General features: G+C 57.7%; 1 protein-coding gene across 2 annotated transcripts in view; it reads left to right on the forward strand.

Moving 5' to 3' along the window:
* Nucleotides 1–14011, forward strand: part of ASAP2 (ArfGAP with SH3 domain, ankyrin repeat and PH domain 2) — a 127338-nt gene that overhangs the window by 91254 nt on the left and 22073 nt on the right. For both annotated transcript variants that reach the window (XM_037151709.2, XM_037151710.2), the window contains exons 10-16: nt 229–332; nt 429–498; nt 4251–4338; nt 7949–7997; nt 8084–8250; nt 9298–9431; nt 12854–12948. In XM_037151709.2, coding sequence (XP_037007604.2) covers nt 229–332; nt 429–498; nt 4251–4338; nt 7949–7997; nt 8084–8250; nt 9298–9431; nt 12854–12948 — 707 coding nt within the window. The remainder of the gene's footprint in view (nt 1–228; nt 333–428; nt 499–4250; nt 4339–7948; nt 7998–8083; nt 8251–9297; nt 9432–12853; nt 12949–14011) is intronic.

Here is a 14011-nt window from a genome sequence, read left to right on the forward strand (position 1 = left end):
CCAGTGTGGGGACACCGGTCTTTGCCATTTCCTTCCCCAGCCCGGTGGGTGGCATGTGGGAGTCCTTGGATATGAAATTCGTGCCCCTTTTTTGGTGGTGAGAAGGGGAAGTTTCTCTGATTTAAAAAGACTGTTTTCAGGGAATCCATTTCCTCTGTATGTGCACTGCTCTCGGACTGAGGGGGTTCTGCACGGAGCCGAACCCCACACTCCCTGGCCGTTTTCTAGGATTCGCAGCTCCGCCAGAGCGCGGCCTACAGCTTACACCAGCCTCAGGGCAACAAGGAGCACGGCACGGAGCGCAGCGGCAGCCTCTACAAGAAAAGCGACGGGTACGTGGCGGCGTGGCCGGCGTTGACGTGTGTGTCCACCTGTGTCTGCGTCCAGAATTTCTAAACTCTTGTTTTTTTCCACCATTGATCTCTAAGGATCCGGAAAGTGTGGCAGAAAAGGAAATGTTCGGTTAAAAATGGTTTCCTGACCATCTCGCACGGAACCGTAAGTACCACCCCTGCAACTCCCGCCTCCGCCGGGGCCGAGGCGAGGGACCAGCTCGGTGGGACCAGCGTGGATCGTGGGGAGCCAGGGATGCGCTTTAAAGACGCTCCCTGCTTGTTCGGGTTCCTGCCGTTTTGGGTGCTCCTGCACCGGTTCCTGCGTTTCCAGCAGGGCAGGGTCCTGCTCACCTCCACGCCCAGCAGTCAGGAAGAGCCCGCGGGCCGCACGCTCTTTGTTCGGAGCCTGCGACTTCCATAAACTCCCAGGAAGCCAGCCCGCTGCTCACCAGCTCTCATGGTTGGGAAATGGACCGTGGCACTTGGGACGGCGTCTCCTCCGCTCAGGGAAAGGCAGACAGGGTCAGGACGCTGGGAATCAGAGCCCCAGGGGAGAGCCGTCCAGGCTTCTGTCACAGACACCGGAGGCCCGGCCCTCACCCAGTCCTTTGTTGTCCTGCGTGCGGGGAAACCGAGCCCCAGGTGTTCGCCTTGTAAAAACCCGACCGAATAAAACGGCAACTGATCTCACTCTGGGAGACCAGGGGTCGTGACCACAGTCACAGCACAGGCGTTCCCTGCAGTGGCATTGGGCACACTGTCACCTTCCCTGGTGTGGCGGGGCCAGGTGTCCGAAGGTGAGATTGGCTGCTGTTTTGTTGCTGATGAGAATGCTGGCGATGGTGGCACTTCAGGTCCCCAGGCAGGAGGCCGGGTGCTGCAGGATGGTGGTGGGGACACGCCTGGGCCCACCCCTCCTCCCTTCTCCCTTCCCCTCCCCCTACCCCCCCCCCCACTCCCGCATTCCCCAGGTCCCCCAGAGAAAGGCTGCGCTGGGCTGAATGCAGTACAGGCTTTGCAGGCTTTCCAGAGGGCTCGTGGCTCGGAGCCCTTCCAGCACTTAGGAACTTGAAGGGTGACCCTGCGGCGGGGCTCGTGTTCCCTGGGGGACCCTTCATTTTCAGCAAGTCCGCTTTGGGGAGAAACACAGTGGAACGAGCATCTGTCAGCTGTCATCTTCAGAGAACTCTTGGCCTAGCGGATTAACCAGGTCTCTCCCTCATTTCTCTTTTCCAAAGTCCTGCCTCACCGGCCTCACTGACGTCCCCAAGTCCCCCCGGGCCACACAGTGTGGACCCTAGTGGAGCGCGTTTCCGTGGAGACGTAGGTCTGAGTGTGTCGACCACGGGAAGCCCGTTCTTTTAGTCACAGCTCTCTGTGGACGGGGTGACGGCTGGGTCCCTTCCCGCTCTGAACACCCAGGACTCCACTCTGTGGAGACGGCTTTCTAGAAGAAGACCCAGTTTCACTTCAGGCCTGTTCACAGCTCTGAAGTCCTTCACTCGGTGGCTTTGCTTCATGAAAGTGTCTTGCGAGACCCAGGGCTCCGTGGAAACTGAGGAGAAATGAAAGCCGGGGGTCCCCTGCTGATGGCAGAAACTGCTTGGAGTCCTTCCGCTGCCCCAGCGGCCATTCAGAAAACATGGGGCCTCAGTTTTGCCCCAGGGTTGATGGGCTGCCACAGTAGGGGGCTTCCCTAGCTGCAGACAGCTCAGCGGGTCACAGGCCTTGCACACTTCATAAGTGCTCTGTTTGGGGGGGACCCTGCTCAGGGAATCACCCCTGTCTACTGCCACATCCTGCCTCCCAACTGGGGCTGGGAGCAGCTGGTGAATGGGGGGGAAGTACCCTGCCTGGTGCCCCTCCCTCCCGCATGTGCAGTGCTCGCCCCGGCAGGCAGAGGGTCCTGGCACCCGTGTGTGGCTGCAGCACAGGGCTTTGCGTGCGGCGACGTGCCTTAACCGCAGCTGAGAGCAGGAGGGAGGGGTGTGCTTTTGCTCGGTTTGTGTAGATTTGGCCGTATAACTCGCCAACTGAGACAGCAGCTCCTGGACTTTGCTGATTTACCATTGGGGGTGGGGGGGAGGGGTAATTTCTCAGAGACCGGACTGCGTAACCAGGGGTGCGGGCGCAGGGTCTGGCACTGAGCTGTGAGTTGGGGCTGGGAGTCCAGGAAACACAGGCGTGTCTGCGCCGTCAGGAAAACCAGCTTCTTCCCAGGAAGCTGGCAGCCTTTGGGAAGTGAAGTCTTCGTGTCCCGGCAAGATCGGCGATGATGCCCCAAAGGAACTCAGCAACATGCTGCGCTGCCGTTCCTGGTTGGCCCAGGCTACCTGTGCTCCTCGTCCCTGGGAAGGAGGGGTCTCCTTAGGTGTGGCCTTTGCCAGGGTCACAGCGTTGAATCCACACAGGCAGACTGGGGACTGTGTTAAACTGGAAGAAACGTCTCCCAGTTCGTACACGATCCAAAAATATTTAAAGCGATCATTAGTCATGCAGAAAGAAGACGGCAGACTCTCAAAGGCCTGGAGGTGGGGGAAACACAAATGGACGAAAACGGGACTCCATTCCCCATCTGGGGCGTGCGGCACCTGGGCTCGCTCCTCTGGAGATTCTCCCTAAGCTGGGCGTCTCCGACCGGCCCCTGGGGACGCTGGTCTCTGATGCGTCACTCACCCCTGTTCTGCAGCCGACATCGATGACGGCACCGTTTTCCTGTGATTACCGAAGGGCACCAACCTCCCGTACTGCCCCGGGACTGAGACTCAGTGGACTCCCACAGTTTGCAAGTAGGCCCAGCAGGTCCCCTGAACACACACATGCAGTTGTGTGGTCGCGGGAGGTCACAGTGAGACGCAGGCTTCATGCAGGCCCAGCACCTGTGTCAGGGTGTTGGTGATGTAGGCTCCTTAGAGCTGTGGAAATCCAGGGTGGGCAGAAGCAGGTTTGTAGTCGTTCGTATGGAAAAGAAGACAACAACCAGCAACAGGAGAATAAACTGCTCCACCTACTCAGAGCTGCAACCCACTGTTGCCCACCCGTCTATCAGATCTCCAAGTCTCGAAGGGGTGACAGCGATCGGAGGCCAAGGCATTTTATGTGGTCTTTCCGTTAACGGCCTGGTAGGTGGGGAGGGTGAGCCCGGCCACATTTGGAGATTTCTCAGGCATTTCCGAGAGACACTTTGCCATTCAGAAGTTTTCTTTGAAATTATCTTCTCACCCTCCACCTCTTCCTCTTTGGGCGACATAGGATGGATTTTGAAATTATAGCCGTTTTGACACATTCCAGGCGAACATACATTGTGACCTCTTGCTACCCTTGTGTGTCTAGGGGTGACCTGGGGTTGTCCCAGGTGAGTGAGGTTGGTTTTGTTGAAATATAGGTGACAGATTGTTGGCATTTAAGGTTGTGAATCTGTTATCTGTCTTCACTTCAGGAAATAGGAAAGGTTATTTGTCATTTTTGTGCTTCTCCTGGATGTGAGTGTTTACGCCCCGAAAAGTACTCAGAAGACCACCGGACCTGGAGCTGGGGACCCAGGTCACCACGCCAGCCGCCTGCACAGCAGCGGGGATCGGGACCGAAGGTCTCGGGCGTTAGCCCTGGAGCACTTGAGTCTCAGGGAGGCCACCACCATTGACCTCAAAGCCAGCATCGCTTGTCCCCTGTCTGGCCACAAGCATGTGGGCCATGCTGTGTCCCTTACAGAGAGGGCACTTGTCCTCTGTGGAGCGGAGCTTCCAGAACATTCCGTGATGCGCCCATTGTGGGTTTCTGCAGGCACTCGGCCGTCGGAAAGCTGTCTTTGCCAACCCGGGCACCCTGTCCTCACCGCCTGTTAGTGAGGAAGGACATGTTCTGGTTTCCATTCCTTCCCACCGTCTCCATTTGCTCGGTTTTGTTTTCAAACAGGCGAACCGACCTCCGGCGAAGCTCAACCTGCTAACCTGCCAAGTGAAGACCAACCCCGAGGAGAAGAAGTGTTTCGACCTCATTTCACGTAAGTTTATTCTCCGACGCTGTGTCACAGAGAAGTCACCCTGGACTGTCCTCCAGGGCAGCAGTCCCCTTTCACAGGGTGCGTTTGAAAGAAGTGGCTCTGGAAGAACAAGGCCTGTGTTGCCGGGAGGCCTGTGCTTTCCCTCTCCCTCCGGAATTGCCGGGCCAGGCCTTGGCTTTGAGGCCGGCTCCGCGTGCTTTGTGGCTCTGTGAGCCGAGGGACATCCTCTCGGCTCCCAGCCCCAGTCGCCCTATTTGTAAACAGGGAGATCATTCTAGATCAGCCCATGGGCCAAAAACCCCTCACTTCTTTGTAAAAGGGGACCGTCCTGTTGTCCGGGCTTCTGTGAGCTGCGTGATGTTGGAAACATGCGAAGCAGGAGAATCCGGTCTCCCGCGGAGCCCTCGAGGCTTTCGGTTTTGAAGTCACTTCATCTTCCTGGGCACGGGGTTTGTCTCTCTGCTTCTATTTGTGTCTCTGTTGGGCGCACAAGCACAAGAGGCACTACAGAGACTTCTGGGGCCACCGGCCACCCAGCATCCCCGACGGAGGACACACGAGGACAGTGGGAAGCCATCGAACGATAGGCCTGGTGTTGGTGCCAGTTTTATGTGGCAGGGTCACCGTTTGGGGGAAGGAAGGGACCCGCTCCTCTTCCGAAGGGCAGTTGCTGGGGATGTGAGCACAGAGCGGCGTTTATGGAGAAAAAAGTCTTGACCGCTGGTTAGGGAAAAGGGTGCTGGCTCGTGTCCCCAAGTCTCTGTGTCCCCGAGTACCCATCGGCATCTTTGAAGACGGCCAGGGACTTATTTACCGTATTTTGTCATGTATGATGTTCACTCTTTTGCCCACATTTTTGAGAGGAAAATCAGGATGCACATTGTACACGGGCATAATAATCCCGCGTGTGATGCGCCCGAAGATGGGGGTGCGCATTATACACAGTGAAATACGGTACTATATAATTTGGAGCTCAGGGCACCCTCACCGAGCTGTTGTAGGTCAGGAGACCCAGGCCCCGGTGGTTAACTCTCGATACCCCACTTCCCTGGCCCCATAGGCTTTGTACTAAGTGCCAGGAGACCCCCCCTAAGCCAGGTGATCTGGGAAAGGGTTTGGGTGTCATTAGTTCCATTCTTCAGATTCTAGACTGACGTGTACAGTAAAAATTGACTTTGTCCTGCTTCAAACCCTATGTCCTGACTCCGCCCAGCAAGGCCCTCCAGTTCACATCCCTTCTCCTGGACGCTGGGTCAGGCCATTTGCTCATGCAAGACGGTGAGAGTGTGCAGGGTTGGCTGCAGTTTGAAGCGGGTTCGTGCCGGGTGTGCCCGCCTCTGTGTTCACGTCTGAATTCTGGCTAAATAAGGGGAGACCTGGGTGCTGTGTAGTCTGCTGTCTCCCAGTGGCTGTGGGGCCCAGGAAGGCTCTAGGTTGGCCTGTCCGTGTTCCTAATAAGCAGAGCATTGCCCTCCTGTCGCTGATCGGCACGGAGCTGGCCAGAGCTGTGTCGCATGGGGAGGGGGCACCACGCGTCCTTCCAGCGCCCTGGTGGCAGCCCCAGTCCAAGGCCCTGTGGTATCAGAGTATGAACAACCCCACAGGAAGCTGTCCCCAACCTGCACGCCGGACGCTGGGAGGGCGGGGGATGTGTGTGTGCCTCACCCCTGCCCAACGTGAGCAGCTGCCTCATGCAGACGTGCGAGCCGGTCCTGGGCGAGTCTGGCCACGCGTGAATGCTCTGGCAAGCTGACGCGGGCCGGGACTCCTTGCGCACCTTCGCTCCAGTGCCTGACCCAGGACAGGTGTCTTCAGGCAGAGGTTCCCAGCCTCCGGTCCCAGCAGGGCCTGCCCCCTCCGGCTGGGGCCACTGTTCACAGCTGGCCAGTCCAGTGTTACCTTCGCAAAAAGCCCTCATCTCTGTCCTGTCCTCCATGGGTGCGGTGTGTCCGCATATAGACATTTCTCATCCTTGGCTCATTTTCAAAAGATGATCCTCCCCCCCGTAGGGTTGCAGTGAGAACACTTTGTCACTTCTCAAGGAGGACATCCCTGTGGCAGGCCAGCCCTTCCAGGGTCTTGTTCAGCTGCTTACCCCCAGACTGACCTCACCATCTGCCAGTTCGAGTCCCGGGCTGCGTCTCACCATCTGCCTTGGTGGGAGGGAGGGTGCAGGAGAAGATTGATTGAGGCCCGTCCCCTGCGTGGATGGGCCCACAGTGAGTTGGTGGCTTTCTCTACCTTTTGGAGCCAGAGGTTCGGGCAGAGAGGTGGCCTGCCCTGGCCACTCTTCCATTAGGGTTCTGACCGGCTCTTCCGTCTCCTTGTGGTTGTCTCCTCCCTCTCGTTAAAGCTGCTGGAAAAGGGTCTTGGTCCCTGGCACCTGGAGAGAGTGTCTGAGGGTTCTCTTCTTCCTTGTTCCTTTTTAAACTCGATGCTCCTTTTTGCCTCGCTTTGGGCTGACCGCAGCCCGAGAATGTCTGCCTGCCCCTGATCAGGCCCCTCACGCTACCGTCTCAGTGCAGTCGTCCAGCACGTGCACGGCCATCAGCCCCAGGACGCTGGTGCCCGCGCGCTGCTGCTGTGACCAGGAGTCTCACTCAGGCTCGGCCGTGCTCCCACGGGCCCCTCCCTGGTCCAGGATTCTCTCCAGGGTCCCACGGGGCGGCCGTTCTTTCTTCTCAGTCTCTGAAGTTGGTAGCTGTTCTATAGTCTGTCCTTGCCCTTCACAGCCTCAGCACCTTCTCTGAAGAGTATTGATGAGTTTTCTTGTCACATATTCCTCAGCTCAGGTCTCTGATGCTTTCCCAGGAGGGGACCAAGGTTCTGCATTTGGGGCGTGACTAGCACGTTAGGCACCCCGCCCCCTCTCCTGCAAACGAGCAGAACCCTCGGTGGTGTGGCCGAGGCCCCCCGTGCACACGTGTGAGATTTTCTACCGAGCAGCCCTTCTGTGTATGTGATATTGCACTCCCATAGCTTTTGTAGTCACACTTTCCCATAATCATCTTTTTCTCCTTTGTAATTTATTTTACAATATTATTTATTTATTGTTAGAGGGGGAAGGGAGGGAGAAAGAGGGAGAGAAGAAGCATCAATGTGTGGTTGCCTCTTGTGCATCCCCTGCTGGGGTCTTGGCCTGCAACCCAGGCATGTGCCTTGAGTGGGACTTGACCCAGCAACCCTTTGGTTTGCAGGCCGGCACTCAATCCACTGAGCCACACCAGCCAGGGCACCATAATAATCTTTTTAAAGAATGCCAGACAATGCCTGAGACACTCGCTTTAGGAAAAGCTTTAACTTTTCAAAGAGCCTCGGCCATTACTTTGGGAACTAAGTCTGTAGCAAGTTAAAGGAAACGAGAGCTTTTGAAAGGCTATGATGGTTTTGACCGAATAGCCTCTGATTTTAGAAGCTGCGTCGCTTCGACTCGAGTGGAGGGCCAGGAGGTTTGTCCCTTTGGCTTGAAGAGCCACAGTGACCGGCCACAGGCGGGCGGGGGCGGGGGGTGCTGAACGGTGCCCTTGTGGCACGGAGTCTGGGGACCTCCGTGGGGAGCTGCGCGGGTCCGGTCTGAGCTCACACTCACGGAACTCCTCTTGCTGCACAGATGACCGGACGTACCACTTCCAAGCCGAAGACGAGCAGGAGTGTCACGTGTAAGTGCTGCAGAGGTGGGTTTGCCTGGCCACCTGCCCGCCCGCCCCCTGCCGGGCGGCTCACAGCCTCTCTGTCGCCCCCGCAGGTGGATGTCTGTACTGCAGAACAGCAAGGAGGAGGCGCTGAACAACGCCTTCAAGGGGGACGACAGCACCGGGGAGAACAACATCGTCCAGGAGCTGACCAAGGAGATCATCTCCGAAGTCCAGCGGATGACGGGCAACGACGTGTGCTGCGACTGCGGGGCACCAGGTGACCCGGGCCCCCTCATTCTGCATCAGCAAACCCGGGCTCCGGTCCTCCCTCTCTTCCGACAGAAGGCCCGGGCAGCTGGGCCCTGCTCCCTGAGCTGTGTGCCGGCAGTGGGGCTGGGTGCGGGGTGCTTGCCTCTCGTGTGGAAGGGGGCCTGGTGGGGCCAGAAGGATTTCAATGCCCTCTGAGGAAAGAAAACGGAAGCAGGGGGTGGGTGAGGTCCAGGTCATGCAGCTGGTGCTCTGGCTGCAGGGGCTCTTCGGGGATTGACCCCGGCCGTCCTCACTGGGACGTCTGCGGTGACCAAGCCGCTGTCTCGTCTGGGACCTTGCAAGAGCCACCACGGGGTGAGATTCCAGCGTTGCTCTCCGGAAAAGGAGGGAACCATCCGGACGGTCTGCGGGTCCGTCCCGCTGTCCGCAGTCTGTAACGTGAGGTGTTGGTTTATGGGTTTGGTAGAGCCCGTGAGGGGCTGCGTCTCCAGTGGACAGAGCATACGTTGTAGACTTTAGCCGCTAGTGTTCTAGAAGTGTGCAGAGTGGATGTATTCCTCTACTGCGTGGAGCTCGCCGCAGCCTTTCTGAATCTCCAGAGTGGGAAAGACCGTGGCGTGGCCAGCTGCCTTTTTCATTCCGATTCTATGACGACGTTTATAAACAACCGACAGCCTAAACAGAGTGGCGAGTTAAGAAATGCCGGGAGGTTCCTCTTCCCCTGAGGCTGGGTTTGGGGATAATTTGAGGAATGACCTCATGGGGTGTTGGACCCGTTTAAAAATATCTTCTGGAAGGATCTGTTAAGATCTCCTTGGATCTTATCTTTAAAGGGGCGGTTAGTGGTGATGGTGCTTTTTCTTAAGATAAGGCTGGTGCTTTGACTTCAAAGCCCTTTCCCAGAGAAGTCACAGCTGTGGGCACTTTTGTTTTAAAAAGCTGAGACGGCTCGATGATGTCCAAGCCTGGTAGAAAGCTGTCTCGCGTGCGGGAGAGCGTCCTGTCCCCTGCCCCCAGCTTGCCGCAAACCCCAAGCTCTCCGTTCTCTCGGCAGACCCCACGTGGCTCTCCACCAACCTGGGCATCCTGACCTGCATCGAATGTTCCGGAATCCACCGGGAGCTGGGGGTCCATTACTCCAGGATGCAGTCCCTCACCTTGGACGTGCTGGGGACGTCGGAGCTGCTGGTAATGTTGGCATTCTCAACTTGGGGGTGGAAGTAACCTGAGCCAAAAGCTAACTTTTTGTTTTGGGTTGGCTGTGCGAATCCACTTGGGTCTCTTGAAACGCCCCTGGGCCGGCGGCTGTGGGTGTTTGCCACGTGGGTTTGAGCTACCAGAACTTTATTTTTAAATGAATGAAGTGAAGGGGAACTCAAACAGGAGCGTTGAGCCCTGGCTGGTGTGGCTCAGGGAGTGGGAGCATTGTCCTGGAACCGGAGTGTTGTGGGTTTGATTCCCCGTCAGGGCACGTGCCCTGGTTGCAGGTTTGATTCTCAGTCCGGGCACGAATGGGAAGCAACCAATCAATGTTTTTCTCTTTCTTTTCTCTTTCTAAAAGCAATGGGAAAAAAATGTTCTCGGGTGAGGATTTAAAAAAAAAAGTGTTGAGATGGTATAAGATTCCAGAATTAGGACGGGCACGTTGCCTAGGTCACCCCATTCAGGGGACAGACACAGAGCCCAAGTCCCTGACAGCGGAGACTTGAGTCATCGGCCAGTCCCGGCCAAGTCTGCAGTCACCACTTGGCTCAGCCTCCACTGGACTTTCTTCCTCTTCCCTTCGCTGTCGACCTTTGGGAGAGATATTACTGGCCTTCGCTTTAACTGCCTTTGTTTCTAAAACCGTCTCTCACTCGTGGCTCAGCGAAACACAGAAGCCCTGAGACAGGAGGAGGTCGAGGGCTTTCCTGGGCGTGACTTTGGGGGGCGGTGAGGAGCGGACACCACGTACCGGGGCGGCACACAGGGGCCACCCCAACACGAGCTCAAGCCAGCCGCTCTGAAAGGCCATGGCTGCCGCTCAGACCCCAGCGTTCGAGCCTCTCCCTCGGGGTAGCTGGGAGTCGGACGGCAAATATTAAGTGGCTATTGATTGCCATTGACTTTAATGTCAGGAGCAGTCGTCTTGACAGCAGATCAATTATGGTGGTCAATACACCTCTCAAGGGGCCATAAATCTTGCTGAGGGCTCTGGTGGATCCGATGCGCCTGAACTCGCAATGTGTCTGGACTGGCTGATGAGACTCTCAGGCCTCCCCAAAGAATTCCCCCGTGGTCTTGAAACGCAAAGTGGGGAGAAACTGGAGTGGGCTCCGCAGCCCAGCCGGTCACGTTCCTGATCGGCCCACGTTGGACACTACGCCATCCTCTGTAGTACCTCCTCGGGCTCCATCCCCAGCGCATGCCGCGGTCACTGTTAACCTGACGGTGCGCGCCACCTGCTGCGGGCGGAGTCCGGTCACCGGGCGGCGGCGTGGACTCGAGACTCCCACAGGACGTTTCAGAGACACTCGAACCCCTCGGTCAGCACTGGCAATGGATGCCGCTGCGCTGGTTTCCTTCAAGCGACGGGAAGCGTTACGTGATGTGTGGTGGAACACTGATTGCTTGTTTTTGTCCTGGGCCCTCTGCGGAGCACTTCATGTGTATTGGCTCCTTTGTCCTTAACCACAGCTCTGACCTTGGGACATGATCCCCCCCTTTACAGAGGAAGGACTGAGCCCGAGGTGGTGCCGAAGTTCCTAGTGCCAGGTCGGGGGTGGGGCCCCTTAACCTGGTTCCAGGGCTGACACTCTTTTACGTGCGAGGAGCCTGGGATGCACACTGGCTTTTGCGGTGGGTTTTCCTGTCCTGTGTTGCTGCTGTCCTTCCACCCCGGCCCCATCCCCAGCCAGCGTGTGACAGCCAGCCCTCTGCAGGGAAGAAGCCCTGCCTCTCCGTCTGCCGAGTCCCAGGAGTCCGGGCTGGGCTGGGCAGGCTGCGGGCGTGCCTCCGGCGTGCGCCAAGGGCAGGGCGCCACGGCCCACCCTCCAGGCACATACAGTGCTTCTGAGTAACTTAGAACGTAGGTCAGTCACAGTGACACGTAGTGAAAGCGACGAGGAAGTGGGGATGTGTATTACTTTTTAAAATATAACTTTTTAAGTTACGGGCTTATATACTATGATTTTAACAATGGCTTTCATGAGCTGCTGGGAGCCTAACCTGCCCCAATCTGTTACGCCTGTTTGCGTACATCTCAGGAATTTAATGTGCTCTTCTGGAGACTCTGTTGCGTCCCGAAGAGGACCCCACAAGAGAAGGTTGAAAGGAGAATGATCCCATCTTGCTCAGACGAGATGACCTCTGACCCTGGCCCAGATCTGAGTTCCCGCCTCCCAGAGCCCCGAGTGAGGCAGCACTTGGACCGCGGTCCTCTCACCCCCGGCCTCACCTGGTCCCATGTCTGCCCTGAGCACTCAGCGTCCCTGGGATGGCACCTGGCGGTGGGGGGCTCTCACCCAGCCATCCTGCTTCCATGGCTCCCGCCCCCATGGCCTGCTGGGCCCCCCATTTTCCGGCTGTGACCCTGCGGCCTCCATCTGTAGATGCTTTGCTTTTGTCCAGGGTTCCTGGGGGGTTTCTCTGCAGCTGAAATACTCGCTGAGACTTGGCTGCCCTGAGATGGCACATTCCTCCGTGTGGGTGAGGGTGGCGCCCGGGGGTGAGGCCCCCCGGACCGGCTGTCCCTGGCAGCCCCGCCAAGTCCAGGCAGAAGCAAGAGCCTTCTGAGTCCCCGGGATTCTCTCGCCCTCTCCCATCTGTGGGGGAGTCAGACTGTCTTCCTGACGCAGCCCTGGGCTGTGTCCTGAAACGGTGAAGACGCAGATGGGTGCTGAGCTGGGTGCTGGGAGAGAGGAGTAAGCTACTCTGTCTGTACGCCCCCACCCACAAGAGGGCCAGTGCCCCCCCGTCAGGGGGCTTGAGACAAACGGTGACATTTTTCATCGTATCCGCGGACCAAACACCATGCCAGGGGCTGAGCACGAATTGAAATGTGTCCACCTGTGACCAGTCAGAAGGCTGATTGGCAACTGAGGGCCTGCCACGCGGAACAAACACATTCCGTTCGGCCTCCTGAAGGCTTTCAGTGAAGTGGTCCCACTTCATTACAACCTGGGGAGGCAAGTGTATCTTCCAGACACACACCGAAGCTCGGGCTGATGGGCACGCCTGTGGTCCCAGCCCCCGTCAGGAGAACCGGGATACGAGCCCCAGTCCTGGTCTGCGGGCCTGGGTGTCGGGGTCTGTACCCGCTTCAGTGGGAGCACAGGTGTTGGGGGCGTGGGTAAGGACGGACACCCGCCCGGGGCCCAGCTCCCCGAGCCCTGTCCGCACCAGCACTCTCTCCGGGGCTTTCCGACAGCGCGCTCCCCTGGAACAGGCTGGCTGGCTCGTGCTCTCCGAGGGCCTTTGGGGTTTGCGTTTTGTCCGTCTTCATTACAGGCGAACCACTGCGTTGCTCTATTCCTTAGTGACCAGTAAATAAGTCATCGGATGGATGTGCGGTGTGCCGTGGGGCGTGCATTAATAATTGAGCACCCTGAAATAGGCTTCTGTTGTTGCAGCTCGCCAAGAATATTGGGAACGCCGGCTTTAACGAGATTATGGAGAGCTGCCTTCCTGCCGAGGACGCGGTCAAACCCACCCCAGGCAGCGACATGTGAGTATCGGCCTGGCTGTTCTGGCCCCCTCGCGTGCTGTGGCCGCCTTGGCCCTGGCTGCTGAGACGCGGGGGAGTAATGAGGTTGGGCACATCGATTGCTTCTTTAGGGAATAAATCAGCCTAATTTGTTTTGTTGTTGTTGTCTTAAGTCACCTTACCCTCTGGGCGTGTCCCACTAGAAGTTTGCAGTGGCTGTTTTTCTTAGGAACAGGCTGCAGCAAAACCACTGGGCTGGGGCTCCTGCGTGTGCAGGAGGCGTGGTGCGTGTCGCCCTCTGCTGGGGGAGTGTGGATTCACACCTGCCTTCCTTGGAGATTGTGGGCACTCTGGTCTTGGGTTTCAATCATTCTCTTCCCCAGTGTCCTTGCCAATATGGACTGTGTTGTTTCCTTCAAAGAAAAACACTTCTTTTTGTTTTACTGTGGACACAAAACCTGAGGGAGAGGTTTGTGAGCCTCACCAGGCGGCAGCTGGCCCGTCGGGCAGGGATTACAGCTGGAGACGCTCCTGCCGGTCTTAGCACACAGAGCGCGGGTTGCCCGGGTGACGTGGGTTTTGGAGGGCGGTCAGGGGTCTGCCTGGTCAGCGCGGTGCCTGGCCTGCTCGCTTCAGACTTCCGCCCCGGTGGGAAGGGGTGGCCCGTCTTCCCACAAGAGGTCTGCAGTGTGGGGCAGAGAGTGGGGAGAGGAAGAGAGAGGCCCCCAGGTCACAGAGAGGGCACATGGGTCTGAGTGTCCCGGAGGAGGGGTCATGAGAACTAAAAGAGAAAGTGCGGAACCTCGTCTGTAGAGGCAGCATCCCCTTCGGAATGAGCCTGAGGTAGAATCGATGGCACGTGGCCTCCTGAAGGACACTGGGCAGCGGACAGTGGTTTTAGGAGCAGCGAACAAACAGGTGCTAGTGAGGGGCCTTTTGTCAAAGCCCGGGATTTCTGGGTTTTATAACTGTGTGGCGGGGGCGTGCGTCTCTGGGGAGCCAAGGTCACAGCGTCTGTGTTTTCTCGTGTTCAGGTGACCTGGCTCTGTGTGGCCAGGGGCTGAGGGCACTGAAGGGGCACGTG

This window comes from Artibeus jamaicensis, unplaced genomic scaffold (genome assembly GCF_021234435.1).
Source record: "Artibeus jamaicensis isolate MK-2021 breed Jamaican fruit bat unplaced genomic scaffold, CSHL_Jam_final contig_465, whole genome shotgun sequence".
In the NCBI taxonomy this organism is placed as follows: domain Eukaryota; kingdom Metazoa; phylum Chordata; class Mammalia; order Chiroptera; family Phyllostomidae; genus Artibeus; species Artibeus jamaicensis.